This window comes from Pelophylax lessonae (genome assembly GCF_965119305.1).
Source record: "Pelophylax lessonae genome assembly, chromosome: 12".
Classification (NCBI taxonomy): Eukaryota; Metazoa; Chordata; class Amphibia; order Anura; family Ranidae; genus Pelophylax; species Pelophylax lessonae.
Genome location: NC_138779.1, coordinates 92,958,429 through 92,986,059, shown reverse-complemented (window position 1 = coordinate 92,986,059; position 27,631 = coordinate 92,958,429). Strand labels below are relative to the sequence as shown.

The following is a 27,631-nucleotide window of genomic DNA, read 5'->3' as shown; positions in this document are numbered from 1 at the left end:
AGTGTTATTGTTATTAAATGTAAAGCAATAACATGCTGAAATTCATAGCATCCAACTAGTTGTCATAGTTTAGCAATTCAATGTAGCCATTAAAAGACAATCACGGTCAATAAGAAAATGGTCATTTGTAACACATGTGTAAGAATTGGTTTACTTACTTAAATATGTAAATCTAAAGTGTTTGCTTTTATGACATAACTCCACAAAATTAACACATTAATTCATAAAAGAAGCATTATATCACACTTATAGATAAGGTAAAAGTTTGCTGCTATTGTAGGTTTGCAGCAAATCCCGAGTCTCTAGGCTAATTAATGGGAAAATTCACTGGACTGAATTTTTAGCATCAACAATGCACTGCCAGTCCTTTGATATCAGATCTGTGCTATACACTGCTAATATACACTGGCTTGGATTTTATATTGTCTGCTAACATTAAAAAAAAAAATCTGCTTTTATTTTATTTTGGGGGTTTTAGGATTATTATTTTTGCTGAGTTATTTATATTTATTTGTGTGTGTAGCTAGGCCTTTTTTGTTGCTGTTGTACATTTTCACTTGCCCTTTGTATGCAGCTTTGTGATTAACTAGTGTGCACCAAATTTTGATAATAGGAGTGAGCAAGTTCTGTAGGACAATTTAGTGGTCAGGCGGCACAATCTAAAAGTAGGCACATCTGCTTTCTTGTAACAAAGTTACTGTGCACTGCAACCACAGCATGTACAGGAGGCAGTTGAGTGGTCCGTAACACCTTTATCATCTTTTTCTTCCTAAGTGAAAAGCCGCCAGTTGTCTGTCAGCACTGCTAAGGTACTCTCTTCTTCTTCTTCTTCTTCCTCCACTAATCCTGCCATAGCCCTGCAAACTGGCTATGAGGGGTCAGCAGATTTATTTGATCATACTCTCTCAGACTTGCTGAAGAAGGAGGATTTGAGTGATGTCCAATTCTTCCACCGTTATGATTATGAGGATGACAGCACAATAACTAAAGAGCAAGAGGATGGCTTAGCCACTCTATTAGCAGGGGGCAACAACAGGTAGAGAAGTTCCAGCAGCTGCATCTCACTGCAAATTAGGCTTTAGTGACAAGGAGGAGGTTAATGATGAGGTGGCAGACTGTCAGTGGGTACACAGAGGGGCGACTACAGTCAATCCTGAAACCAGTGAAGCCTAGAATAGCCCAAAGCAATCACAAACTGCTTCTCTGATTACAGGGGAGCAAAAAAAAAAAAAAACATTTACCTAACCTATCTAGCATTCTAACTAGGAGGGTGCAAAATGTATCTTTATATCTGTGGTCATATATCCCACTGGTAAGCAGGTCTATGTTAACATGGGCGTTGAGTGCTCTCAATACACGACTGGGATGTGATATCTTTTGTCATCATAATATGAAGACACTGTTGGGCATTTTTCTAATTTTTTTTTGTCACTATTTTTCTATTTTGATGTCACTATTTAAGTATGTTTTATTAACACGGACACATATTGCTATTGGTGTTATATTCATAGTTTGTACAATTGTTCTTTATATTCCTAAAACCTAGAAAAAAATATGCATCCGACTTTTCAACTTCAGTTAAATCCCTATCTGTCCCCAAAAAATATATTTTCTTGTGAGGGTAGACTGTAAACACTTTGTGCTATATTTAATAAAAATTCACAGAGCTATTTGTTCTGTTCATGTGAACTGTACATTTATTCTGTGCAACTTTGAATGTTATTAGGCCATTTTTCTCTCCAGGTCGAATATACAGTATCTTTATCTCACTTTTGTTGCCAGCGGTTAAGACATTAATGGCTGTGTGGAAAAAGATTGGTGTTAAACACCAAACAACCTGCGCTAATGAATAATGAATAAATCATAAATTAGTGAATTTTAATTGTATGTGAACTATATGCTTTGTGTGGAATAAAGAAAAATTCCAACTGTGAGCTGCAACGTAAAACGTGATTGACGTGAATAGTGTTTATGAGGGGGGTACTGCACTCAACCAAACCACATACATAAATGAAAATGGTGCACTGATTAAATATATGGTTAACACCAAAACCAATACAAACTTAAATGTAAATCAATTTAAGAGTGATGAAACCATGCAAAAGGGAAAAAGGTGCATAAATAAGGCTGTATTTAAAAGGCTCTAGTGCAAAAGGCCAGCAAGAGATATCTCAATCTTAAAATCAGCTGTTAAGTGTCCTGAGGCTTGATAGAAGAAATTAATTTCACCTTCACTCTTTCACCCAGTGAGTGCAAGATTAGCTGCTTACCAGTTGATAAGAGAATACTGCCTATGTGACCCCCTATAACCAAGGGGTCCAATAGTTCTGGTAAGCTAAGCAGCTAATCTTGCACTCACTGGGTGAAAGAGTGAAGGTGAAAGTGAAATTAATTTCTTCTATCAAGCCTCAGGACACTTACCAGCTGGTTTTAAAATTGAGATATCTCTTGCTGGCCTTTTGCACTAGAGACTTTTAAGTACAGCCTTATTTATGCACCCTTTTCACTTTTGCATGGTTTCATCACTCTTAAATTGATTTATATTTAAGTTAATATTGGTTTTGGTGTTAACCATATATTTAATCAGTGAACCATTTTCATTTAAGTATGTGGTTTAGTTGAGCGCCGTACCCCCCCTCATAAACATTAATGGCTGTGTGTTGAGTTATTTTGAGGGGACAGCAAATTTACACTGTTATACAAGCTGTACACTCACTACTTTACAATGTAGCAAAGTGTCATTTCTTCAGTGTTGTCACATGAAAAGTCATAATAAAATATTTACAAAAATGTGAGGAGTGTACTCACTTTTGTGAGATACTGTAAATAGTGATTTTGAAAATAATTCATTTTGACTACTAGATGAAGCTGACAATAAATAATAATTTCCTATGATCATCAGCTCCATCTAGTAGACACAATGTGGTATTTTTCTACTCTGTATAAATGGATACCATTCAATCTGAAAAAAAAATAGTATAGTAGTAGTTTCCCAAATTCACACAGTATAATTGTACACTGAGTTTTACAGGATGAATAGCTTTACAGATTTTTTTTATAAACACATTCTAAAGAGATAAAGGGTTCAGAACCAAAACTTCTCTAAAACAAAAAAAAAAAAGGCTTTGGGACACCAGGGTGTTATATAAAAAAGCGTCTCAGGGTCTCAAATCGTTAAAAACGACTTTCTTTTTAAAAGCTTTGTGCTTTATAAATTGTTGCAGAATGTGGTGATGCCATATAAATTATTAACCTGTGTTCCTTATAAAAGATAGTCCCCAGACACTGTCCTGTGTAAGCTGTGCCATTGGTAAGTATGATAAAGTGGAGGGAGAGAGCAAGGAGCACATTTTTTCGAAGTGCTGGACTGCATAGCAGTTTCTAACCCACTGCTTCTCATTAAAAAAAAGTGTGCCGATTTCCTAAAAATCTAAACAAAGATTAAAAATACAGTTACTGTTTGCAAAAAAGGTTTTGTGCTGTAAATTTAGGAACTAACAAGTGACCAAAATAAAAATCAACCAGCATGACAAAAATGCAGCTAAAAATCTTGATGTAAACAGAATTGCTCCAAAGCCATAGCACATAACCACAGCTGCAATTGTGCACTCACCAGTTTTCTCAATGACGGCTGTGTTCTTGGAGACGCCGGGTGCGTCACTGAGCCCAACTATGTTTTCACTGAACACTCTGAAGTAATATTCATTTCCCATGATGAGGTCAGATACTGTACAGCGTGGCTGACGATTGTGCTCATATACTGTGAACCATTCCTAAACATAAGATGTAGAGTGTACACCAGTAGAAACATTATATTTATATCCAGCAAGCTTTATAAACTTGTAAAAACACTACATAGCCAAAAGTATCAAGGCACATGCTTTCCCAACATTTAATTCTGAAACCAAGGATACTGATATGACTCTGAGCCTCCATTTACTAGTGCAGCAGCCTTTTATTTTCTGGGAAAGCTTTCCACTATACATTCAAACATTATTAGTGGGATTTACTTCCCTTGAGCCAGAAGAGCATTAGTGAATTCTGATGATGAACATTCAGGCCTAGCTAAAAGACAGCATTTTGGTTCATCTCTTAGGTGTTGGATGGGGTTGAGTTCAAAGCTCTATGTGGACTAGTTACATTTCACAAGACAAATTGGACAATTTCCTGAAATTTCAGTTAAATTTGCCATTTTGGCAAATTTTCTACTATAGGCAAAATACATTGAGGTGAATAGAGAAGATGCACTTATGGAGGGTTTTGGTATTTTTTTCTCTGTTTCAGGGGTTGATTCACTTTTTGTTGGTGTATTCTAATCTACTGTTCTTTTTTTCAGACAATGGGCAGTGTCCCATAGCCATCCTCTATCACATTTGTATCAGCAACAGTCTTACCTTTCACCTTTCAACTGAGAGCGTTGACCCTTCCCTGTATTGCCCCAACATGGTCGCAGGCCAACATTGTAGTCTTCTTAGATTCTCCAACACCTCCTGCAGGTCAAACAGGTTTCTGTTGCCAGGGGTAACGGCAGACCTAAACACATGGCCGTACCCTTTGCAGGATGCTAATTATTGTGTCCTCTTCTCTGGGCTGACCACTTCACATAAACAGCCATAACATCAAACACAGGTTTCTCGTGCTCTCTGCCATGCAGGCCAAACAAAATGTTCTCCACAGATGCCAGGGGTGACAGACAGACACTTTTGCACAACCATCTTCACTTCGAGAATTTGAGCCACATCTCCTCCTTTTTGCAGACTGTCTCCTGTTGCTAAGGGTAATGGTTTTCCCTTACCAGAGCGTTCCAGGAGTTCCCAACCATGGCAAGTCCATTTGATTTTTAGGATTTTCATCTTTAAGTGAATTATAATCCTGGGAACCTTGGTGCATCCCCCGGTATACTTCCTCATACTTTATCCACAATAGACTCAGTAACCGTTCTAACCAGCTTTCTTTGGGCCAAGCTTCTTGTGCAGTCACATCCTCAAACTTTGCAAAAAATTCTTCAGCATCATCAGTAGGCATTTCAACATAAACACCATAAATTCTCCTGCACTTGAAGGTCGGCCCCAAGGAGGTTCTACTCTAGATGCACCGTTCAGGCAAAATTAGATAACTGCAGCCTTGCTGCCCCCACAAGACTGGGGGGGGGGGGGGTCTGGGTGACTGAAATTAAGAAATAAACAGAGGGCGCACCAATCTAGTGCATTATCCTCAATATAAAAAGCTTTATTGTATATAAAAAGATACTCACAAACAAGCACTTGATAAGGGCATATCACATCAAAGTGTCTGTAATGCCCACAGTATCACATCATGGATGAAATGTCCACAGAACCTGGCTAACGGGTTTTTCGAGGTCAAGCCTCTTCTTCAGAGCTGACCCTCTGGGGCAGGACCTCGAAACACGTTAGCCAGTATCTGTTGAAATTTCATCCATGATGTGATACTGTGGGCAATACAGCCACTTTGATGTGATATGCCTTTATAAAGCTTTTTACATTGAGGATAATGCACTAGGCCGGTGCACCCTCTGTTTATTTCTTAATTTCATCAGTAGGCAACATGGGCGGATACTCCAATCCCAGCTTTGTTGCTATAAGTAAAAGCAGCCATCTCCTGCTCCTTCTATTTAGGCATTTAAGGGGCTTTTCCTAGCGGCAACAACCCTTCCAACCGCAGAGTTCTGTCTCTTATCTCAGCAAACATTGCTTCCTTTTTGTGTTTTGACCATCCCATCTTCACAGTCACTGTCTCTTTAAAGGCTGAAAAACACAATGCTTTTCGTTTTTCAGGTACACTACTTGCTGCACACACTGCAGAGCAGAAAGAATTTCTGGCAACACCCACTGTTTAGGCATGCAAGGATCTAGAACTCTACCATTACTTTGCCCACATTTGAGCACCACTTGTGACACTGGGAAATTTGGAACTGGCAAGTCATACATCACAATTACACATCACACAACAATATTTACAAAAAGTTTCTTCCTGCACTTAGCATCTGCAAAATCCTTAACTAAGTCATCCAATTGTATTATCTTGGGGACACTGCTCTTGACAGCAAGTAGGCACAGAGCATTTCTTTCAAGAGTAATCCTGGTTCTTAGATAATTCTTTATCAGTGTCAATTTGCTGAATGACCTTTCTCCCAAACAACTAGTAATCATCATAATCAAATATATTCTAAAAGCTACAATAACACTTGAAACGGTATCAGCAAGCCCTTCATCATGTAAAAAGACTGCTTGTTGAGATGTGGTAAGACATGGCCAGAGCTTGACAAAGGCTGCAAACTGGTTAGTTTCTTCAACAAACACACTACTGAAGACTCAAGGGAAAATAAGTTTAATTATATAAAGAAAGGCTGGGGACCTTTCTGGTGGGGGGTTGGGGGGGCGCTGGGGCAATTTGCCCCTTTTGCATCCTTGTATATCCAGCACTAGCAACTTAAATAATACAAAGAGACAGGGTCTTGCTTGCTTTGTATATTTAAATGTTAATTAAGGTTTTTTAGACAATAGTAAAGAAAAAAAAAAAGGATCTAAAGATTTGTAGCATTTGCATTTTTAATTTTGGGCAGATGCTTGTGTTACTGTCTCCCTTTTAAGTTATTATTTGGACTTTTTTCTATTGTCTAATAAACCTCAAACAGAAAAATATGCAAAAATTGAAAAATAAATCTTTTTTTTTTTTCTTTTTTATTTGAACTTTAACCTAACCCTCGCCTCACCAGTCATTGTAGTAAAACAGCCTCTAGAAGGAGCCATTATTCTGGCAGGTGGTTTTAAAAAAAAACTTTTTGTTTAATATGGTGCACCCAATGCAGGCAGCGTAGGCAAAAGTCACGGGTGATTAATTGTCAGTAAAACTATCACAGCAATGAAACCTGAACATAAAGGGGATGTAACAAGCTGATATTGAGGTGGTTTAAAGAATATGCATTTCATGTTTGTAAGTACATACCTATTCATGTACAGAGCGTGAATGACAAAACGGTCACTCATCACTGTTCTTGTTTGTGCCCTTTCAAAACATATTCAGTTGGGTTTTGCTATACAGCTCACAAATAAATAGGTCCATTCATAAAAATATTTCAATGGCCTTCTCTATCATAGCTGTATAGTAAACAGTATTTACTCTACCGTTACGTTACCGTATTTACTCTCACAATTGCTTTACAGTTAGCCAAGACAGCTTTAGCAGGGCAGACATTTAATTATGGCTTGTTGCAAAGTTGTCATCCTTTGCTGGGGTTGTGTTTATTATCACATTTTTTTACTCAATATTGCACTTGTCTTAGCAATGTGTGGGGTGTTAATAGCCAGTTTACGGATTAGAAAATATCTAAAAAAAAAAAAAAAGAAAATATCTTCTTCTGACCATATATATGTGAAGTATCCTCCTGAAGGATGCCAAAAACTAGCAGAATATAGAGGTCTACTCCGGTAGGGTATTCAGATAATTCTGTCTTCAGTAGGAATGATTAGTAACAAGGAATCTGATTCTGAATAAAGGTGTAACATTTTGTGTACCTAACATATAATAGCAATTATAAAATGTGTAAAGTTGTCCATACTGTACATTTTATAATTTGCCAGTGCAATAACTATACAATCTCCAATTTATTGTAGTGCCAAGCTCTACGTAATCAATTGACTTCAGTTTTTATTCAGTTAATTAACACAGATTACATAGTTGGTAAATAGATTGTAAATAGATTGTAAATCAGACTGTAATTGTGTGGTCAACTTGAGCATTTTATTGCTAGCTATCATTTTACATTGATGATAATATAAAAACTGTTGCATTTGCATGAATACATAGCCTTTCAATCCAATTTAAACTTCAGCAAGGCATTTGTTCAGTTGGTGAATGTAATAGGAATGTCTTCTGGAATGGGAAAAATGCTTTGCTTTATTTAAAATTGCATTTCATTACTGTTGAGGCAAATTACTGATGTACTTGCTACTGGTTCCAGGTAAGAAAATAATTTGCAAAGAATTAAAAAAAATAATAATAAACAAATACTCACCATTGTCTTTTTATCAGCTTTCTGAATTGTGTATCCTGTGATTTCAGAATTTCCATTGTCTTTCGGGGGCTGCCATTCCACAAGAGCGTTAAAGCCCCAAATCTCCTTGACCATTACATTCATAGCTGGACCGGGTTTATCTGTAAAACATAACTAATTTATTAGGAATGCCCTAAAACTGTAGTAGGATTTACTATTTAAAGACTATATTTTGCTTTATTATTACATGTTTAAAATTAATTTACCTCTCCTCTTCCCTATCTTTGCTTACTTAAACATGTAAAATTAAGTGTAAAACCCAGTTCTCTTATTGTTCCCAAATAAAATACATGCCAAGTAAGCGTGAAAAAGTACCTAAAACATACAATTATCACAAATGCATTGCAATTGTAACAATCATAAAGCGCTGTAACAATATACTGTATACCAGTACAAATGAAACTGCGAATGTCATAAAACAGGGTCCAATCTAAAACATTAAATCTGTCCTTCGAAATAAAATGCCCAGTGCAAGATGTGCTTAAACAGTTTTTAGTAATGACTTCTACCAGTTTCATAAATTTTTCACCACACTATGTCTACAAATCTTTTCCATGATCTCAAATTATCCCCACATATTTCTAAAAATCTGATAATTTTCCAACTTAGCGATGAACAAGATTACTAGGCTAGGGACAAACATTGCTCCCATCACATATACTACCATTCCAAAAATAATTTCTACATATTTCAAATTCTAAACTGTTTGGAATACTTTTAATTTATGAAGTTGGTCTTCTTATATTTGCAGTCCCCATTGAGCTGCCCTCATATATTCTCTGTGCTTAATTATGTACAAAGGAACTATGACTACTGTTGCATACATTTGTTTTTCATCCTAATTATCACTTTCAAGTAGTTGATTATATCCTTACTTTCCTTAAGGATGGTGTTTTTGGTCAACTCAGTGTTTATTAATGAAAAACATGACAAAGCATATCACATGAGTTTTAACACTTCAGCTGAGGTTGGCATGATATGAACAATAGAAGTACAGGCAGCTATATGCCATTTACACATAATAATGATATAGTGTTTACATAGTTGCAAGAGAAATCAAGTACAGGGAATAAACTCAAGGGAAAATTACAAATTAAATAACAATAAATTCAATAAAGCAATCCAAGTGATGGTGAAATAAAATGATATTCAATATAAAAAAAAAAGTCCATGAAATGTGAAAAAGTCCATTCAGTGTTTAATCAATAGGTGTGCAATGCGTTCACCAAAAGTCAAAGAGTATCAAGCAAAGATGATGTCCACCAGATAACACCAAAGTACATGATGAATGTCCACACGAGTGAACCTTCACCCAAACTATGCACTCACTAGAAATGAGACATATACAGACTTCAATGAATGATCACTAGTCAGCTATCTTCAGTTCATCACATAAGCAGCATATATACTTACTTCTACAAAGCAGCAAACTAGGTGTAAAAAAGCTCACCAGCCAGGGGCCCAGAGAAAGCTTATACAGTGTAGTATTCACTGTAAAAATATTAAAATTACATAAATGTACTGCAGAGGTATGATTCACTGAATAGTATATCTCCCACGCCAATGGATAAACCTATAAATTAAAATTATCCAAATGTGAAAATATATAAAATAAAGGGGTAAAATGCAGCTGCTATAGTAGAGCGCTAGTGACTATGTGTAAAGTAACCTTACTATAGGATACCTATAGCGCTTGCTTTGTTTTATAAAGTGCAAATATGTGTTATAATTTAATAAACAATCCTATAATCTTACAAAAATATGCACTTTAAAATTTTTGTAAGATTATAGGATTGTTTATTAAATTATAACACATATTTGCACTTTATAAAGCAAGCGCTATAGGTATCCTATAGTAAGGTTACTTTACACATAGTCACATAAATGTTCTGCAGCACAATGTACAGTCACCTTGCGTCCAGTCACCTTGCACGCCAGCTGCTACACTTGATTTGTGCGCTTACTATATTTACTGCTATTTTATTCAATATTATATGGTAACAGACTTTGTCTATTAAAGAGGGGTAAAGCCCCAAAACAAAGAGCAATATGGGTACGGGAAGGAGTAGAAACATACCCAGTGTATAGAGTAAGAAACAAAGAAGAGAGAGAAAGGAAAAAGGGGAGGGGGGGGTGAATCATGGGATAACCGATGTGGTGGCTTAAATAAGTGTGCTCTGTTCTGACAAAGTTCAGAGGCGTCTTCAGGAAAATAAGTTTGGAATTTATCAGATTCTATATACTATATACTTGCCAGGCCATCACAGGTCATGCTGCTGAGCACTGTGCCCTGTATACTGTGCTGTACATTTTACAGTCCAGACTGCTGCACTTTGTTAGCTGTGCTTTTTTATCAAAGTGCTTATTGTTTTAACAGTTGCTGATTGCGGAGCAGTCCTTTAGTATAATAAAAGATGTTCTCCATTGAGGTAGGTCTATAAAAAGTGTCAACTTTGTGATATTTTATAAATGTAGCATAGTGGAAGAGTCCCTACTCTATCCACCTGTATACCTGCATAGGCAGGAAATAAACAAGCATACTAACTCATACTCACCTATTTTTGTACTGCCTCTGTGCTGCCTAGGTCCTTATTTCCACACCACCATTTTGAAAATGTCAATGATACTGCGCATGCATGAAATGAAGCACATGACACCGTGCAACACTACCGACATCTGTTCTATTCTACTACTTTGCATTATGAATATAAAATATTGGGGTAATACCTATTACCTACAATACCTATTGGGGCAATAGGTTTTACTACATAATGACCAGGCCATATTTGCGATATGGCACTGCCTTACTTTAACTGACAATTGCATGGTCATGTGATGCTGCACCTAAATAAAATGGATGTCCTTTTTTTCCAACAAATAGAACTTTCTTTTGGTTGTATTTGATCATCTCTGCGTTTTTTTTTTGTTTTTTTTTGCGCTATAAACAAAAAAAAAATAGCAACAATTCTGAAAAAAAATATATATTTTTTTACTTTCTGCTATAAAACATATCCAATAAAAAAAAAATCACATTTTTTCATCAGTTTAGGCCAATATATATACTGCCACATACTTTTGGTTAAAAAAATCCCAATGAGTGTATATTGATTGGTTTGTGCAAAAGTTATTGCATCTACAAACCAGGGGATAGAATTATGTAATTTTTAGCGATTTTCGGCGATAAGCAATTTTTAGCAGGACTGTGACATTGCGGCGGACAGATCGGACACTTAACTGACACATTTGACACTTTTAAGGGGTCCAGTGACATTACTACAGTAATCAGTGCTAAAAAAGTGCACTGTTACTGTACTAATGACACTGGCAGGGAAGGGGTTAACACCAGGGGCGATCAAAGGGTTAACTGTGCTCCTAGGGAGTGCTTTCTAACTGTGGGGGGGATGTACTCAAAAGATGAACACAGAGACCTGGATAGAAGGAATACAGGATCCCTGAGTTCATCTGTGACAGAACAGTGTTCTGCCTTGTTTACATAGGCAGAGCGCCATTCTGTCTCCATGGGGAACGATCACAGCTGGCCAGTGGACATCGCAGCCACTGTACTCGCTAATTGGCTCCCCCTCTGGCCAATCAGCGCATGTGCTGCCACTGTCTGTTACACGAAACGACATACAGGTACTTTTTTTTGCATAATAGAGCCGACCTGCCGCAGTAGAACGATGGCGGTTGTTCGGCAAGTGGTTAATTCTTACATAAAGCATATGAATATTTTACTTTTAGGAGCTTAGTTCTGCTACATACTTTACATAAACCAATATTACAGCAAAGCAGAATAGGAAACAACAAAGTTTGCCTCAGATAAAGAGGATCATTTTCCTATTTCCAAGCTCATGCAATTTAAAATCAGAATTTAGATGTATTCATATAATCCTCCTTTCACATTTTGCAGCTTCCATGAGCTTGGTTTAGAAGCCATAACTGGATATTATCCTCTAGGATTAGATATATATAGATCAGATAAGGGAATATGATCTTTGCAGATATTCCGACCTCGTGAACTTTAAATGTTGCGCTTGCATCAGTCAGCAATATGAAGACAGACTTGAGCAATGTTAGTCAGACGGTCTACATGCATTAAGCCTGTGAAATATATTTGGTAACACTATAAGTGTCTTTCTACAGTAGAATGTATTTAAACTGCTTTGACTAACTGGTGATAATGGAATGCAATAGAGAACTAAATAGACTTTACTTTAAAAAATGTCCTAATCTATATTTACTGATTTGCAGCTATAACAAGTGAATGTAATTATATTATTTAAATTAAGCAAATCAATAATAATAGACTTGTGCCTTTTTTTCAACTATCTATGTAACTTTACAGTATATATAAGCTGGGGTGTTCAAAAACTTTGTACTTAACTTTTAATCCTAAATGTACACGGCAGCATCGATATTTGTTTTTACATGTATGCTGTGCTTTCTGCTTAGAAGTACAGCACAATAGGTGAACCTTAGTCTGCCTTATCTCAATGTACAGTCAATGTAATGGTAGATCAGCAGTGTCTTACTAAAAGTCAATGTCACTGAAGAAAACCTCTTTAGGCAACACGTATTAGGAGCAATACACTATCCAGTTGGCTTTTTTTTGTATTTATTATGTCCATAGTGGTTATTCATCAGCTGTGCTGATTTTACTATTTCTGAAGCTCTGAAGCATCACTTTATTATGAAAGGAGAACAATAAGTAATTACAATCTACAGTACTGTGAAAATGTATTTGCCCCTTCCTTTTTTTTGGATATTTGTCACACTTAAATGATTTGGATCTTTAATCAAATTTTAATATTACACAAAGATAACTACAAAATGCAGTTCTTAAATGATGATTTAGTTTAATAAAAGGAAAAAAAGCTGTCCAAACCTGCCTGCCCCTACATAAAAAAGTAATTGCCCGCGCCCGCTAAATCATGAATGGACCACATTTTATGGAATTCGGAGTTAGATTTTGCTTGCCACATCCAGGCCTGATTACTACAAAACCTGTTGAATCAAGAAATCACTTAAACAGAAGCTGTCTGACAAAGTTAAGCACGCTAAAAGATCTCAAAAAGCAACACATTATGCCACAATCTAAAGAAATTTAAGAACAGATTAGAAACAAAGTAATTGACATACATCTAGAAAGGGTTACAAAGCCAATTCTAAAGCTTTGGGACTCCAGTGAACCGCGGTGAGAGTCATTATTCACAAATGGAAAAAACTTTGAATAGTGGTGAACCTTCCCAGGAGTGGCTGACCTACCAAAATCATGCCAAAAGCACAACGGTGACTCATCCAGGAGGCCATAAAAGAACCCAGAACACCACCTAAAGAACTTCAGGTCTCACTTGCCTCAGTTAAAGTGGAACTATAGACAAAACCTTTTTTTTGTTTATTTTGGATAGAGCAAGGGAAGGTTATAACCCCTGTAAGATTTTTTTTATCATCTGTGTCCCATTATACAGATTTCCTTTCACTTCCTGTCCCATAGCCAAACCGGAAGTAAGAAGAAATCCCTGCAAATTAAGGGAATTCTTTGGGGACCCCCAGGAGACCAGAACTAGTCCCCATTGGAAGATCTTCCCCCTATTACTTCTCTGGGGACAACACAAATTATATGGGATTTTCTTTTACTTTCACATTCAATGATAATGGTCAACAGGACAAACAGAGGGCGACTCTGGGGGCAAAGACAGCAATAAAACTGACAAGCATTCTAATCCATCTCCACTCTATTCAAAACTAAAAAATATGTTTTGCCTTTAGTTATCATATATGGTCAGTGAAAATGCAAAGAGGTTGCCACGGCGCTACCTATAGGTGACAGAGTGTCAACTAAAGTAATATGTACTTCAAAGTGATAAAGTTCAGAATTAGTGCATTGTAATAAATAAAATAAGTGCACAAATAAATATTGTCCCACTTGGAAAAAATTCCAGCTGTGTATAGTGACCAGCGTGCAAAGTGCTCATGTGCAAATAAATAAATAAATCAACAAGAGTGAGAAAATAAGTGATAATTTATTCCAAAGGTTAAATACAGTGCAGAATATATTGAACCATCAGTATTACTGAAGATAAAACCTGATAAATTAGTGTTAATAAATTAGGGGAATTCTTATAAGGTGCAAGTAAATAAAAAGGTGACAAGAATTTCCCAATGTGCTGAAGAAAAGGTTGCATCCACCTGTGTGGCCACTAGATGTCGCAACTTGTATACAACCTGTTTTCAGTGTTTGTAATGGAACGAATCAAGCGAGGTTCCAGGGGTTCCTTCCCTCAGGCGAGCAGGCACACGCCAGTGGATTTCATAGAAAAAAGGAGAAGGGGAACCACAATGGTTTATTTACTTGCACCTTATAAGAATTCCCCTAATTTATTAACACTAATTTATCAGGTTTTATCTTCAGTAATACTGATGGTTCAATATATTCTGCACTGTATTTAACCTTTGGAATAAATTATCACTTCTTTTCTCACTCTTGTTGATTTATTTATTTATTCATTTGCACATGAGCACTTTGCACGCTAGTCACTATACACAGCTGGAATTTTTCCCAAGTGGGACAATATTTATTTGTGCACTTATTTTATTTATTACAATGCACTAATTCTGAACTTTATCACTTTGAAGCACATATTGCTTTAGTTGACACTCTGTCACCTATAGGTAGCGCCGTGGCAACCTCTTTGCACTTTCATTTATTTTAACCCCTTGGGGTTTGGTTGCTGGCAGCTTACACCTTATTATTTACACACGGTATTCACACAATTCCATAGCGCTGGTCACTTCTGTCTTTCTAATATATGGTCAGTGTTTATGATTCGACAATAAGAGACTGGCAAAAATGGCATCCATTGAAGGAGTTCCAAGGTGAAAGTCACTGCTGACCAAAAAGAAAACAAAGGCTCCTCTCACATTTGCCAAAAACATCTTGATTATCCCCAAGACTTTTGGGCAAATATTCTGTTGAGTGATGAGACAAAAGTTTAACTTTTTGGAAAGTGTGCGTCCCGTTATATCTGGCATAAAATGAACGCAGCATTTCATAAAAAGATCATCATACCAACCGTCAAACATGGTGGTGGTAGTGTGATGGTCTGGGGTTGCTTTGTAGCTTCAGGACCTGGACGACTTGACATAATTGATGAAACCATGATTCCTGCACTCTACCAGAAAATCCTAAAGGAGAATGTCCAGCTATCAGTTCATGACTTTAAGCTCAAGTTCACTTGGGTTATGCAGCAGGACAATGATCCTAAACACACTAGCATATCCACCTCAGAATGGCTCAAAAACAAAACTAAATTAAGGTTTTGGCGTGGCCTAGTGAAAGTCAAAGACTTAAATCTGATTAAGATGCTGTGGCATTACCTTAAAGGTGCCGTTCATGCTTAAAAACCCTCCAATGTGGCTGAATGCAAAGAAGAGTGGATCAAAATTCCTATACAGCGATGTGAAAGACTTTTTGCCAGTTATCGCAAAGGCTTGATTGCAGTTGTTGCAGCCAAGAGGGGCACAACCAGTTTTTAGGTTTAGGGGACAATTACTTTTTAGGCCCAGGCAAGTTTGGACAGCTTTTCTCCCTTAATACATTTAATCATCATTTAAAAAATGCCTTTTATATTAACTCGGGTTATTTTTATGTAATATTAAAATTTGTTCGATGATCTGAATCATTTGGGTGTGACAAATATAAAAAAAAAAAAATAGGTAAATATGTACATATGTAGCAGATATATAAACTAGCAAATATAGCAACGTTAGAACTGGACCTTTCTAACAGACCAAATACAATATATACAGTATACAAGTACAGATCTGGGAGCATTTGGGAAATAGTTTAGAGCTGGCTATTTATTGAGATCGACTGTCAAAGGGACATGATGGAAAATGTTTGCCGAACAGCAGTTGCGCATCAGTGTATTCTGACTGCTGCGGGTACAATGTCCTGGCGGGTTGGTTCCTACAACCTTCTTAATTGTGTAGATGAAGGACTCTTATATGGGCAGCTTAAGATATGGTAACATTTCAGTTAAAATTTGAAAGATATTGAACAATAGTGGGTGGGGAAAGGGGCAGAAATCACAAACAAAACTAAAAGGAGTTTAAATGAATATATAAACACATACAGTATATTATTGAAATGCCAGATAGCCCAAATGAGCAGACACAGTGAATGGAGGGTGTACCTTCTCTTGGTTTACTATAGACTATAGAGCTCCATCTGCTGGCATATTACCTGACCAAAATAAAAATAAAAAATGTTTTCCAAAACCTGGAACATAAAACAAAAAAACAACAAAAACGACAACAAAACCAATAGGAGCTGCACTTTTAGCTGCAGTCCCATTCATAGCAAACTTTTATTCATGGTATGTTGATAGGGTCCTTATTTTAGGTTAAAGTGGTTATAAAGCCTAAATATTTTTTTTTTATCTTAATGTATTCTTTGCAATAACATAAGTTTTTTTTATGTAAAAGTATCCCCCCTCAACCTCCCTTACACTTACCTGACCCCTCATTCGAGGGGTCACTGTGCCCATCTCCTCTTACTTCCTGGTCACATAGGCTTTGCTGAGACAGTGGCTCCACTGCTGTCAATCAAAGCCAGTGACGAGAGAGAGGGGAGTTGGGTTGAGCCCCGCTGTCTAGGTCTATAGATGTAGACCGTGAGGACTTGGGAGCGAGTTCACATGAGTGCCCCCATAGAAGGTGACTTCCTATGGGAGCACAGGCCAGAGAGGAGGAGCCAGAAGCTCCAGTGGATCAAATGTCTCTATGGTCATATCAGAAGCCACGCCCCTCCACAGTTATAATCACTCCCCTAGGCTCACATTTAACCCCTTGATCACCCACAGGGTTAACCCCTTCCCTGCCAATGGCATTATTACAGTAACAGTGCATATTTTTAACACTGATTACTGTAGCAATGTCACTGGTACCCCCAAAAGTGTCAAAAATCTCAGTTAGGGGTCCGATCTGTTCACTGCAATGTTGCAGTCTCGCAAAAAATCGCAGATTGCCGCCATTACTAGTAAAAAAAAAAACAATAAAAATTACATAAATCTTTCCCGTAGTTAGTAGACGCGATAACTTTTGTGCAAACCAATCAAAATACACTTATTACAATTTACCAAAAATATGTAGCAGAAAACAAATTGGCCTAAAATGTTTTTTTTTTTTTCAAAATTGTTGCTCTTTTTTTTTTGCTTATAGGTTTATAACGCAAAAAATAAAAATCCCAAAGGTGATCAAATACCACCAAAAGAAAGCTCTATTTGTGGGAAAAAAGGACATAAATTTTGTTTGGGTACAGCATCATTAAAGTAACGCAGTGCCGAATCGCAAAATAGGGCCTGGTCAGGAAGGGGGCAAATCCTTCTGGTCTTAAAGTGGTTAAGCAGCCTTTTGTTCATAGCACGCCATTGCATTGCTTAAAAGGAAAAAAAAAAAAGGTCAACAAACCTCATACATTATTACTTACATTCACCACACCTACTTAAAGATATACATCAATTAGACCTATTATCTCTAATTAAAGCTGTCCTGCTGCTAGTCAATTTTTACATTGTTGTTTCCTCTGCAGTATATTAATTCTTGTAGTAAAAATCCTATCTACTGATAAAAAAATAAAAAATTCCTTTGGCCAGTTTCTAACTGCCAGCCAAAGTGGGACTATTATTATTGAATGTAAAAACATGTGTTACTGCTATAACTATCTGGAAAAAAGCCTTTCTTTAAAACTGAAATGAATCACATTGGGGTTCTGTTGCTGTATAAAAGCCAAGCATGTTCTGTCAGTGTACGTTGTCACTGAGACTATTCGTGAAAACTGTAAAATTCCGTAACATTACCTACAGCTTTTAGGCACCCTGCAAGCATGTTATTTGAAGTATTTCCATATTTTCAATGTGGCCCTCAAAGCCACAGGGAAAGACTCTCTCCCCACTGTAGTATTTTTAAAAACATGTTTTTGCATTGGTGTATGTCCCCATGGCACTGCCCACCTTCCCATGCCTTTTGCAAAATGACAGTAGTTTGCCTATTAGCCCTCAAAACATTGGCAAAAATTTACAAGATTCACCCCCTTCTTCCATAGGCTTCAATGGGATTAAGTTCAAACCTGAATTTCATGTTTCAGGTTTCCCCTGCCAAATCAAACCCAGGCAGATTTGCGTATCACTAATGACAACTTTATTCCAAGTATTTTTACAGGAATTTACAACTTACCGACAATACGGATATTAACCGTTGCTGTGTCTTCCATGTTCTCGATCTGAACTGATAGTTCATATTTTCCTGAATGAGACCGTTCAGAGGATCTTATAAACAAAATGGTGTCTGATTCTGAATTTCTTATGCTGACTTGCTTTGTATCTATCGGTTGGCCTTCCTTACTCCATGTTACCTTTGGTCTTGGTTTTCCCTGTTATAAAAAGGGTTGAGAAAACACAATATTAAGAATTCTCAAAAGACTGCAAGAGATGTGTGCTTCACCTCGTGTCCATTTCATCACTGTTTTCACAGCTTTCCACAGTTCACAACAGCCACTCAGTGGACTCAAATCTTCTCAAAGTGGACATGCTGTAGATCTTAGAAGACCAGACAAAAAAGATGCATAGTGCGGCTTTACATTCAAAATGCTGTTATACACTACCTGGCCAAAATAAAAGTCGTAACCAAAAAAGAAAAGGTCACACACTCTAATATTTTGTTAGCTTTGATTACGGCACACACTCACTGTGGCATTGTTTCGATAACCTTCTGCAATGTCACAAGATTTATTTCTGTCCAGCGTTGCATTAATTTTTCACCAAGATCTTGTATTGATGATGGGAGACCAATGCACAAATCCTTCTCCAGCACATCTCAAAGATTCTCAATGGGGTTAAGTTCTGAACTCTGTGGTGGCCAGTCTATATGTGAAAATGTCTCATGCTCCCTGAGTCACTCTTTCACAATTTGAGCCCGATGAATCCTGGCATTGACATCTTGGAATATGCCCATGCCATCAGGGAAGAAAAAAATCCATTGAAGGAATAACCTGGTCATTCAGTATATTCAGGTAGTCAGCTAACCTCATTCTTTGGGCACATGCATTAACTATCAAATAGGAGAGTTACTGCATGCTTAGTTTAGTTAGTTGCTTAGTTGATTTCAGGTGGCAACTTTTTTTTGGCCAGGCAGTGTATATATACAGGTCAATGCAGTAGTTTCTCCTGCACCAGTATCTACTGAAAGAGGAAAATCAGTCTATACATCGCAGGATCAATCCTACGGCCTTATACACAGGACATCTTTTCTGCTGCTCCTTTTTGCGTTTTGTGTGTTTTTTACCAAGCCTCTAAACACCTTTGCATGCTAGCCTATATGTCCATGCACACACAGGAGTTTATAGTTTAGAGGCAAGGGGCGCATAGAGGCAGGAAAAAACACCCAGAGCCAGGGCATCCAGGAGCAGCAGCGTTTTGGCAGAAAAACGCTTGACACACCTTAAATGCATGTAAATGAGGCCAAGAACTAGGCACGCTTAGCGATTGAGCATTTATTAATTTCAAAGGCCAGAATAAATTATTATTCTGGCCAATGACATTAATTAGTGCCCAAGCAATTTATGCACCTAAGTGTGTTATACAAATTTACACACATCAAGTGTTTTTTCAGCCAAAGCTTTGCTGCCAAGAGGAAAGGAGTTTAGGAGAGTTAGCAAAAATTCCAGTGTGCGTGAGGATTTATGCTGCTTCACCCTTAAAAATGTTCTGCCTGAGTAGATATCAGTAAATGCACTCTTAAAAGCAGAAGATGTGTAGAGCTTGTTTGCAACCCAACCTCTAACCAAAAGTTGTCAACCCTAAAAGTCCATGCCCTGCATGGATCTGCTCTGATTCCCACCCTATTTTCTGTGTCTGCCCCCACTCCAACCCCTGGTGTGCAATGAATAGCAATGCTGTGCTTGTGAATGGGGTTGTGTGGGCATGTGGGCAGTAGATTTTACCACACAGTGCACAGCTATAGATCCTCACTGCTTGCTGCTGCTGTCTGAGGCTTGTGGAGATCAGTCTCTGCCCTGAAGGGCCTATAATTGGTGAATGGGTAGTCTGTTCAGTGAACACTCCCCCTCTTTTCTCTTTCTCCTCTGCCCTTCCCCTCCTCTCTCCCCTCTCTCCCTCTTATTTCCCTCTTGCTCTCTCTCTCTCCCCCACTTTCTCCATCCCCCTCTCCCTCTCCCCTTCTCTTCCTCTCCCTCCCTTCTTCTCCCCCCTCTCCTCTCTTTTTCTGTGCCCCCTGTCTCCCTCCCCCCGCTCCTGCACTCTATACTCTATGTTGGACACTATGTACACTATATTGTGTGTTACATGGTTCTGACCAAAGGGATCATCGTCCTAAAGCCTAAATCTTCTTCTTCTGAGTGCTGGTCTTTGGGGCTCTTCTTTGGCTGGCATGGGGATAAGGTTACTCATGCACATGCACAGGAGGCCGTCATCTCAGCACCTGGAGAACGGCCCAACAGCGTAAACTGAGCTGCGCATGCATCGCTTCGTTTACAATGCTGGAGGAGATGGCAAGCAGGCAGGTGGGGGGATTTTATTGCAGAAGAGACAATGCTTGCCTCTTCTGCAATAAAAGCCTGCCTACTCACTGTTTTCTTTTACAGTGGGACTTCAGTTCTGCTATAACAGTTGCTTGTTTTATTGAATGAAGTTCTTCTTTAAGGAAGGCTCAGTCAAAGTTATATTCCTTTGTATGCAGAAAAGCATATGTCATTGAAAAATATTTTTTTATTTTTTTTAGCTCCTTTGTCCTGGGGTTTATGTTTGTTCATGAGACAGTCACTTGTGGCACAGTAATTAGGAGTATTTTGTGGGCACAATGACTGTAGAATAGGTGTGCACTATATGCAGGGACTAGGCCCAGGTTCTGTTTAACCACTTAACGACCGCCCACCGCAGTTTTACTGCGGCAGGTCGGCTCTGTCCTGTGAAATGGCGTAACTGTACGTCGCTTTATGGGACCGCTAGCGGAGGCACGTTTGTGCTCGCCCACAACCGGGGGAACACAAGGGAAGCTCATCAGCGGCTCCAGCGGCTGCGTTTGCCACCGGGAACCTGTGATCGCTCCCCGAGGAGACAGAATGGCAGTCTGCCGTTGTAAACATGGCAGACCACTGTTCTGTCAGTTATGATTATAGGGATCTTGTTTTTCTCTTATTTAGGAACACAGGTCTCTGTGTTCATGCAGAAAGCCCTTTCCCAACCCCAGTTATAAATCACCCCCTAATGACACATTTAACCCTTTGATTGCCCCTGGTGTTAACCCCTTCCCTGCCAGTGTCATTAGTAAAGTAACAGTAATGCCACTGGTCCCCCCAAAAATGTAAAAAATGTCACTTAGGTGTCCGATCCTTCCGCTGCAATATCACAGTCCTGCTAAAAATCAATAATCGTCACCATTACCAGTAAAAAAAAAATAAAAAAATTATAAAAATTACATAACTATTTCCCCTAGTTTGTTACACTTATTGGGATTTTTTTTTTTTTTACCAAATATATGTAGCAGAATACATATTGGCCTAAAATGATGAAAACATTTGATTTTTAAATTTTTTATTTTTTTTGGGAGGGGGAATGTTATATAGCAGAAAGTAAAAAATCTTGTTTTTTTTCCATAATTGTCGCTCTTTTTTGTTTACATCGCAAAAAAAAAAATATCGCACAGGTGATCAAATACCACCGAAACAAAGCTCTATTTGTGGTTAAAAAGGACAATGATTTTATCTGGGTACAGCGTCGCATGGCCGTGCAATTTTCAGTTACAATAGCGCAGTGCCGTATCGCAAAAAATGGCCTGGTCATTAAGCGGGCAAATCCTTCTGGTCCAGAACTGGTTAATCATGCCTCTTTAAGCCACTCACACTGTTGTTAGATGCAACCTGACCATGACTAAGCTTTATCACAGTGTGCTATGCATTTCACAGGACTTTTTTTTCAGCTCCATGCTAGGGTTTCTCAGATCTTCCATAATCCTAGTCATGCTCACATTCTGTCATACGGTTTTGTCTTTATTATTGTAAAACTAGGAAGATTGCATGTTATGGGAATTGTCAATATTTATATCGAATTTATATTCTTTGATAATCTATTCTGTTAGTTTCCAATAGGAGTCTCTGTCATATTTCAGGTTGTCAGTAGAAAATGCATTCTGTCAGTAAATGTTTCACATTTTGTGAGTAAAAATCCAGTGGGTTGGCAAACTTCTGTTTTTATTCTGCAAATAATTCACTCTGTCACATGGCAGAGGGCTGCCCCGCTGCCTCCTCCCCCCCCCCCCCCCTGCTAAACTGTACACGAAATGGCTGGTGATACTTTTTTATTTATTTTTATTTTTTTACAAACAAGGAGATGTCCATTGGAACACATATAAAAGGTAACAATAACAGACAAAGAACCAAACTAGCAAGGTCAAAACATGACGCGGAAGACATGGCACAACATACAGAAAAGATACACGGGTTGCATTGAACAATCTCACAGTGTCAACCATATACTGTATATTTCCATGCATTAAAAAGTGACCTGTTAGAAAGCATAAACATGATGGAATGGAGAGAGGGGGGAGTGGAAAGGGTGGAGAAGAAAAAAAAAGGCTGAGCAGAAATAGGACCTACTGGGCAGTCCAAGGCTTTCAAACTCATTTCAGAACAAATAAGGGTAAGACAGGATTGAGTATTCCCATGACAAAAAAGTAGGAGGAGTGGAAGAATTCCACTTACAAAGGATTTCCTTCTTGGCATAGTAGAGGAGGTAAGAAATCAACAATTTAGCATGTGGGATCTCTGGGCATCATCATGTATACCCAGCAATGCCACCTCAGGGAACACTGGCAGGTTCAGTTGCAGACGGACGTTGACGAGGTAAAAAATTTCCATCCAGAACTGAGAAAACTAAGGACAGGTCCAAAACATATGAAAATATGTGCTTAGTGCTATCAAACAGCAGGGGTAGATGGGTGACCTCTCAGGATATATCCTATGTAGCGATTAGAGAGTATAGTATACTCTACTGCAGACATTTCATCTGTATCAATTTATTAGTTTATTACAGTCTCCAAGACAATCCTCTCAATCATTCTGGACCAGAGACAGAAGATCTGCCCACCATTGTTCTCATAAATGATCAATCAGAAAGGAAAGAGGCTTCTGTAGAGTATCCTGAGTCAAGAGATTCTCAAACGGATCTGCTTGGGCTGGTGGTACTATTTAGTCAGGTGTGTGTGGGGGGAATGGGGTATCCTGTAGTAGACTTATCAGTTAGGAAAGCCCATAAATGGGGGGGGGGGGGGCTGGGGATCTCAGCTGTCTGGAAAAGGGAGAGATTTTGGTCTGATGCTGACCAGAGTTAAAGAAGGGGGGACAGCATGGGCACATGCACTGAAGAAGTATGATGATTCAGGGAACCCTCACCTCCCTTTCGAAATCTGCCTCAAGTACTGTGTGTCTGTAAGATAGTGTTTCTTTTTTGACATTTGAATTTAATTGGTTTTAAAAACCTATATACACACACTAGCACAACTTCATCTTACCTGAAAGGGAATAAGTAGGTTGACTTGCTCTCCTACTCTCTTAATGAATGTCTGCCTTAGCAGTCGTGGTAATCTGATTTTGGGTGATTCTGTTAAAGAAAATAACAAAGCACAACAATAAATACATAACCCTACATTCTGAATACTTAACTGTGTGTTGTTACGCTCTCAACAATCATCTGAGAATAGTATGTAGCCAATCAATACCTGGCCTAAGTATGTAGAGGTAGCTGGTCCTGAATTAACTCTGACCTCACTGGCTCCATATTTGGTTTAGCTCAGTGAGTCATAAAGCCAGGCAACTGTAATTTTTCTGTGACACACAGAAATGTTTAGACTGCCCAATTTTACTGCCTCCTACAAGAGAAATGGAGATTGTTGCCAGCCTATTACAAAGCAGTGTTTTTTTGTATTGATGTGAAGTTCCCAGCTTCTGCATGCTGCACCAGCTTGATAAGAGAACAGTGGTTGTGAACCCTGAGATTACCCACACAGACATTTATGGAAATGCATGCACAAGAAAGCCTACACAGAAGTGCACACATGTGCATACTATACTGTATACTAGCAAGTATACCACCCATAGGCAGCCTGAGAAGCAACTGGATAAATAAACCTTTCTGCCACAATGGATGCTGGTAACATCAGTGACACACTACCTGTTTAAAATTGGCACACTTCACCATTTCATGGACAATGTGCGTGCACAAGCCCTTATTATTGCAGGCCGAGTGTCAATGTATACACCGTGTTATGCATTTTACACTTTGAATAATACCAGACCTCTGTTATATTATTGTACTTGGGGAGTTTAGTTTTTGCAGTCTCTCATTGTTGTCTTGCAGCAGTTGTTCCCGTTCAGCACCAGAAAACAAAACAAAATACTGTGGCACTCGGGTAATGAGAGAAAGAGAAAAGCCAACTGTAAAAACAAAAAGGACACTAGTCCCAACAATAAATTATGTTCACATGCTGTACAACTGTAACAATAATTAAATGATGAAGAAAGAAGGTGTTGGAGCCTGAGGTACTAATTAAAATGCAGCTACCACTGATCAAATAGGGGTGTTGCAGCGAATTCTAATAAGAGAGGATGGACAAGCAAACTCTACTGAAAGCATACATTTTTAACATGTTTTATAAATGAGAATTATCGCATGGTACATAGTACCTTAGACATAATAATGTATGCAAAAATAAAGTATAATTTATATACATATCTGTAATATTATATATCTCCACAGAAAAATGATAATAGATGATTTTACTCAGATGTGATATAACAAGTTTAGAAATATGATATAGCATGGGAAACTAAGACTGGTGCAATAATGGGAAATAGTATCATCTTACTATATTATATATGCAACCTCCTGTTAAGTGTACAGTCATTGGTGGCTCTGTGGGACATCATGGCTTTGACTTTCAGAAGTTACAGCAGTTAAAGTAATTCCTGAACCTTCAGAAATCTTCACTGAAAACAACTTAAGGGAGGGGATGATGGAGTTGGACCTTCGCGTCCAACAAAAAACTACACAGGTTTGTCACCAGGTACAGGGATACTCTAGTGGAAGCAGTGGATGCTTTGGTGATTCCATGAGATCAGTAAACCCTGATATTTGTTCTTCCTTGCCTGAAACTATTTGCTTGTCTGCTTCACAGGAACAAGGCAGTTGGCATTCTGGTGATCCTTATTGCTATAGAATGGCCCTGGCGGATGTGATACACTGACCTTGTCAGACTCCAGGTGGATGCTCCGGAGGCTCTGTCAGGTTCTCAGGATATTTTGTCCCAAGAACCAATTCACGATCCAGCTTCATGATCACTGACTTCAACAATATGGCTTAAGCCCAGGTTCTGAGTGAGACATATCTAATTCTATGATTCATATGATGCTAAAAGCTTAACAAGTCTACTTCCTGCAAGGTATAATACTATACCTGGAAGGCAATTTCACTTGGCATGAGTCTTTTATCTTTGCAGTTTCTTCATGCCACAAATACCCTGCTTCCTACAGTTGGGTCTGGGCCATCGTTTGGCTCTCTGCACTTTCAAAGGTCAGGTTTCTGCCCTTTCTCTTATATTTTCAGAGTCTGCTGCCCTCTCCACTTGAACCTTGAAGACCTTGTACAGGAGGGACACCCATGCTTTCTTTGTCTGTTCCCCTGTGACTCCCTGGGATCTGAATCTGGTTTTCTCTGTGGTTTGGAAACTGCTATTTGAACCTACCAGGGACATTCCTTTTTTCTATTCTAATCTACAAGATGGTATTGCTTGTAGTCACCACCTTTGCAAGGTAAGCATCTGAAATGTTGGCTTTATCCTGTTAACTTTTGTGGTTTGCATAAAGACAAATGGTGTTCTGCATTTTGAACCCATACTTGATCCCTGCAAGTAGGAGCATACAACCATCCCCTTTACCTATCCTATAATTTCAGAGGAGGAGAGGAGAAAGGATTGGAGCCCTTAATAGATCTAAAAGGCACATTACCTGAGGCATGGAGGTGAGCATTTAGCACACCTAGAGGTGGTGAGCACCAAAGAGCACCCTTATGCACAAGGTGTAGAGGTGGAAGAAAAGTTACTTTAATACACAGAAGAGGAAGATTTACTTTTTTATTGTTTGGGACACTTGAGCACTTTATGATGCACATTGGCATCTAATCACATTTGATATATATTGAGAAATCTAATTTAAAGAAGTCATTAATTTGCACAGAGCACTTTATTGGCATGTGATTATCACCTTTATAGAGTTTTATTTATATACAGAATCAATAATAAGCACCTTTTGTTATTTGATATGCATTTATTTATAATCTAAGAAAATACCGTATATGGTTTTTACGATAAAGATTTATATATGATTTTATACACTTACCAATATTAGCACTTTATTTTATCATCATATGATTTATCTTACTATATTTAATTAACACATTAGTAATCAGTGGAACTATTTATCAATTTATCTATTATTTATTACTGAGCCACTTTATACTATACATCACCCTTGAAGCGCGGTACTCCCCCCCCCTTTTATCTCATTTCTGTAACTGTGGGGTTAACAGCAACAGTACTAGCGGCATTGAGGGTACATATACTTATATACATCACAGGACAGCGTGAGAATCACACCCACATATCTACCGCTTTGAATCCATGTAATGGAAGCTTAGTACACCTTACCTTTTGGGGTGCACCTGGCTCATCCTGACCTAATACACAAGGACCTTGAGTCGTGAAGTCCTCCTATTGATCCTCTCTTTTCATCTTTCGTGTGGAGTATTGGCACAAAAGTGTGCACTAAGCTTCCATTAGGTGTACTAAGCTTCCATTACATGGATTCAAAGTGGTTAACTAATTCCTTGAGAAAGACAATTAAACGTTGAAACGAGTTGGAATTTTCCAGTACTGCCATTACATCCATTGTAATTGAAGCGACACGGATGGAAACTAATAGCTGGAACTACCACAACTGTATCATCTATTGAATCATTGTATTTGGACTACCTTTTTATGATATTTTGCTGTATTGGTTTATGGAATGCCGTAATATAGTATGATCTATTGACATCGTGTATTTGTAAGACTTTTTTACTTATACGTATAAATAAAGATGTATCATGTTTTTTTTTTTTTTTCAAACTTTAGTATTTTATTATCATATAAATTGCCTGAAAAATTCCGCACAATAGAGGAAAACTGATTTTCCATTTGCCACCCTGGGTAGACCCCAAAAGGGTGCTATGGCATCTCGTTCCACCATCTCAAGGTGGTTCAGGCACACCATCATCCTTTGACTTTTGCCTTTTTCTTTCAAGGTATACTCTGCTAGACCTCTGAGTGCTTTCTGTTATCCAGAAACTGTTGAAAGACTGCCACGTGCCACCCGGCATTCTCTTCACATGTTTTCAAAGTTCTACCATGTAGATGTTTCAGCCTCATTTAATTTCAGCTTCAGACATAGGT

General features: G+C 38.2%; 1 protein-coding gene across 2 annotated transcripts in view; it reads right to left on the bottom strand.

Annotated features, from left to right (window-relative positions):
* Positions 1-27,631, bottom strand: part of LOC309568082 (myosin-binding protein C, fast-type-like) — a 236,518-nt gene that overhangs the window by 10,452 nt on the left and 198,435 nt on the right. For both annotated transcript variants that reach the window (XM_082273655.1, XM_082273654.1), the window contains exons 23-26: positions 23,660-23,748; positions 18,311-18,506; positions 8,036-8,175; positions 3,614-3,773 (exon numbers count right to left, since the gene is read on the bottom strand). In XM_082273655.1, coding sequence (XP_082129781.1) covers positions 3,614-3,773; positions 8,036-8,175; positions 18,311-18,506; positions 23,660-23,748 — 585 coding nt within the window. The remainder of the gene's footprint in view (positions 1-3,613; positions 3,774-8,035; positions 8,176-18,310; positions 18,507-23,659; positions 23,749-27,631) is intronic.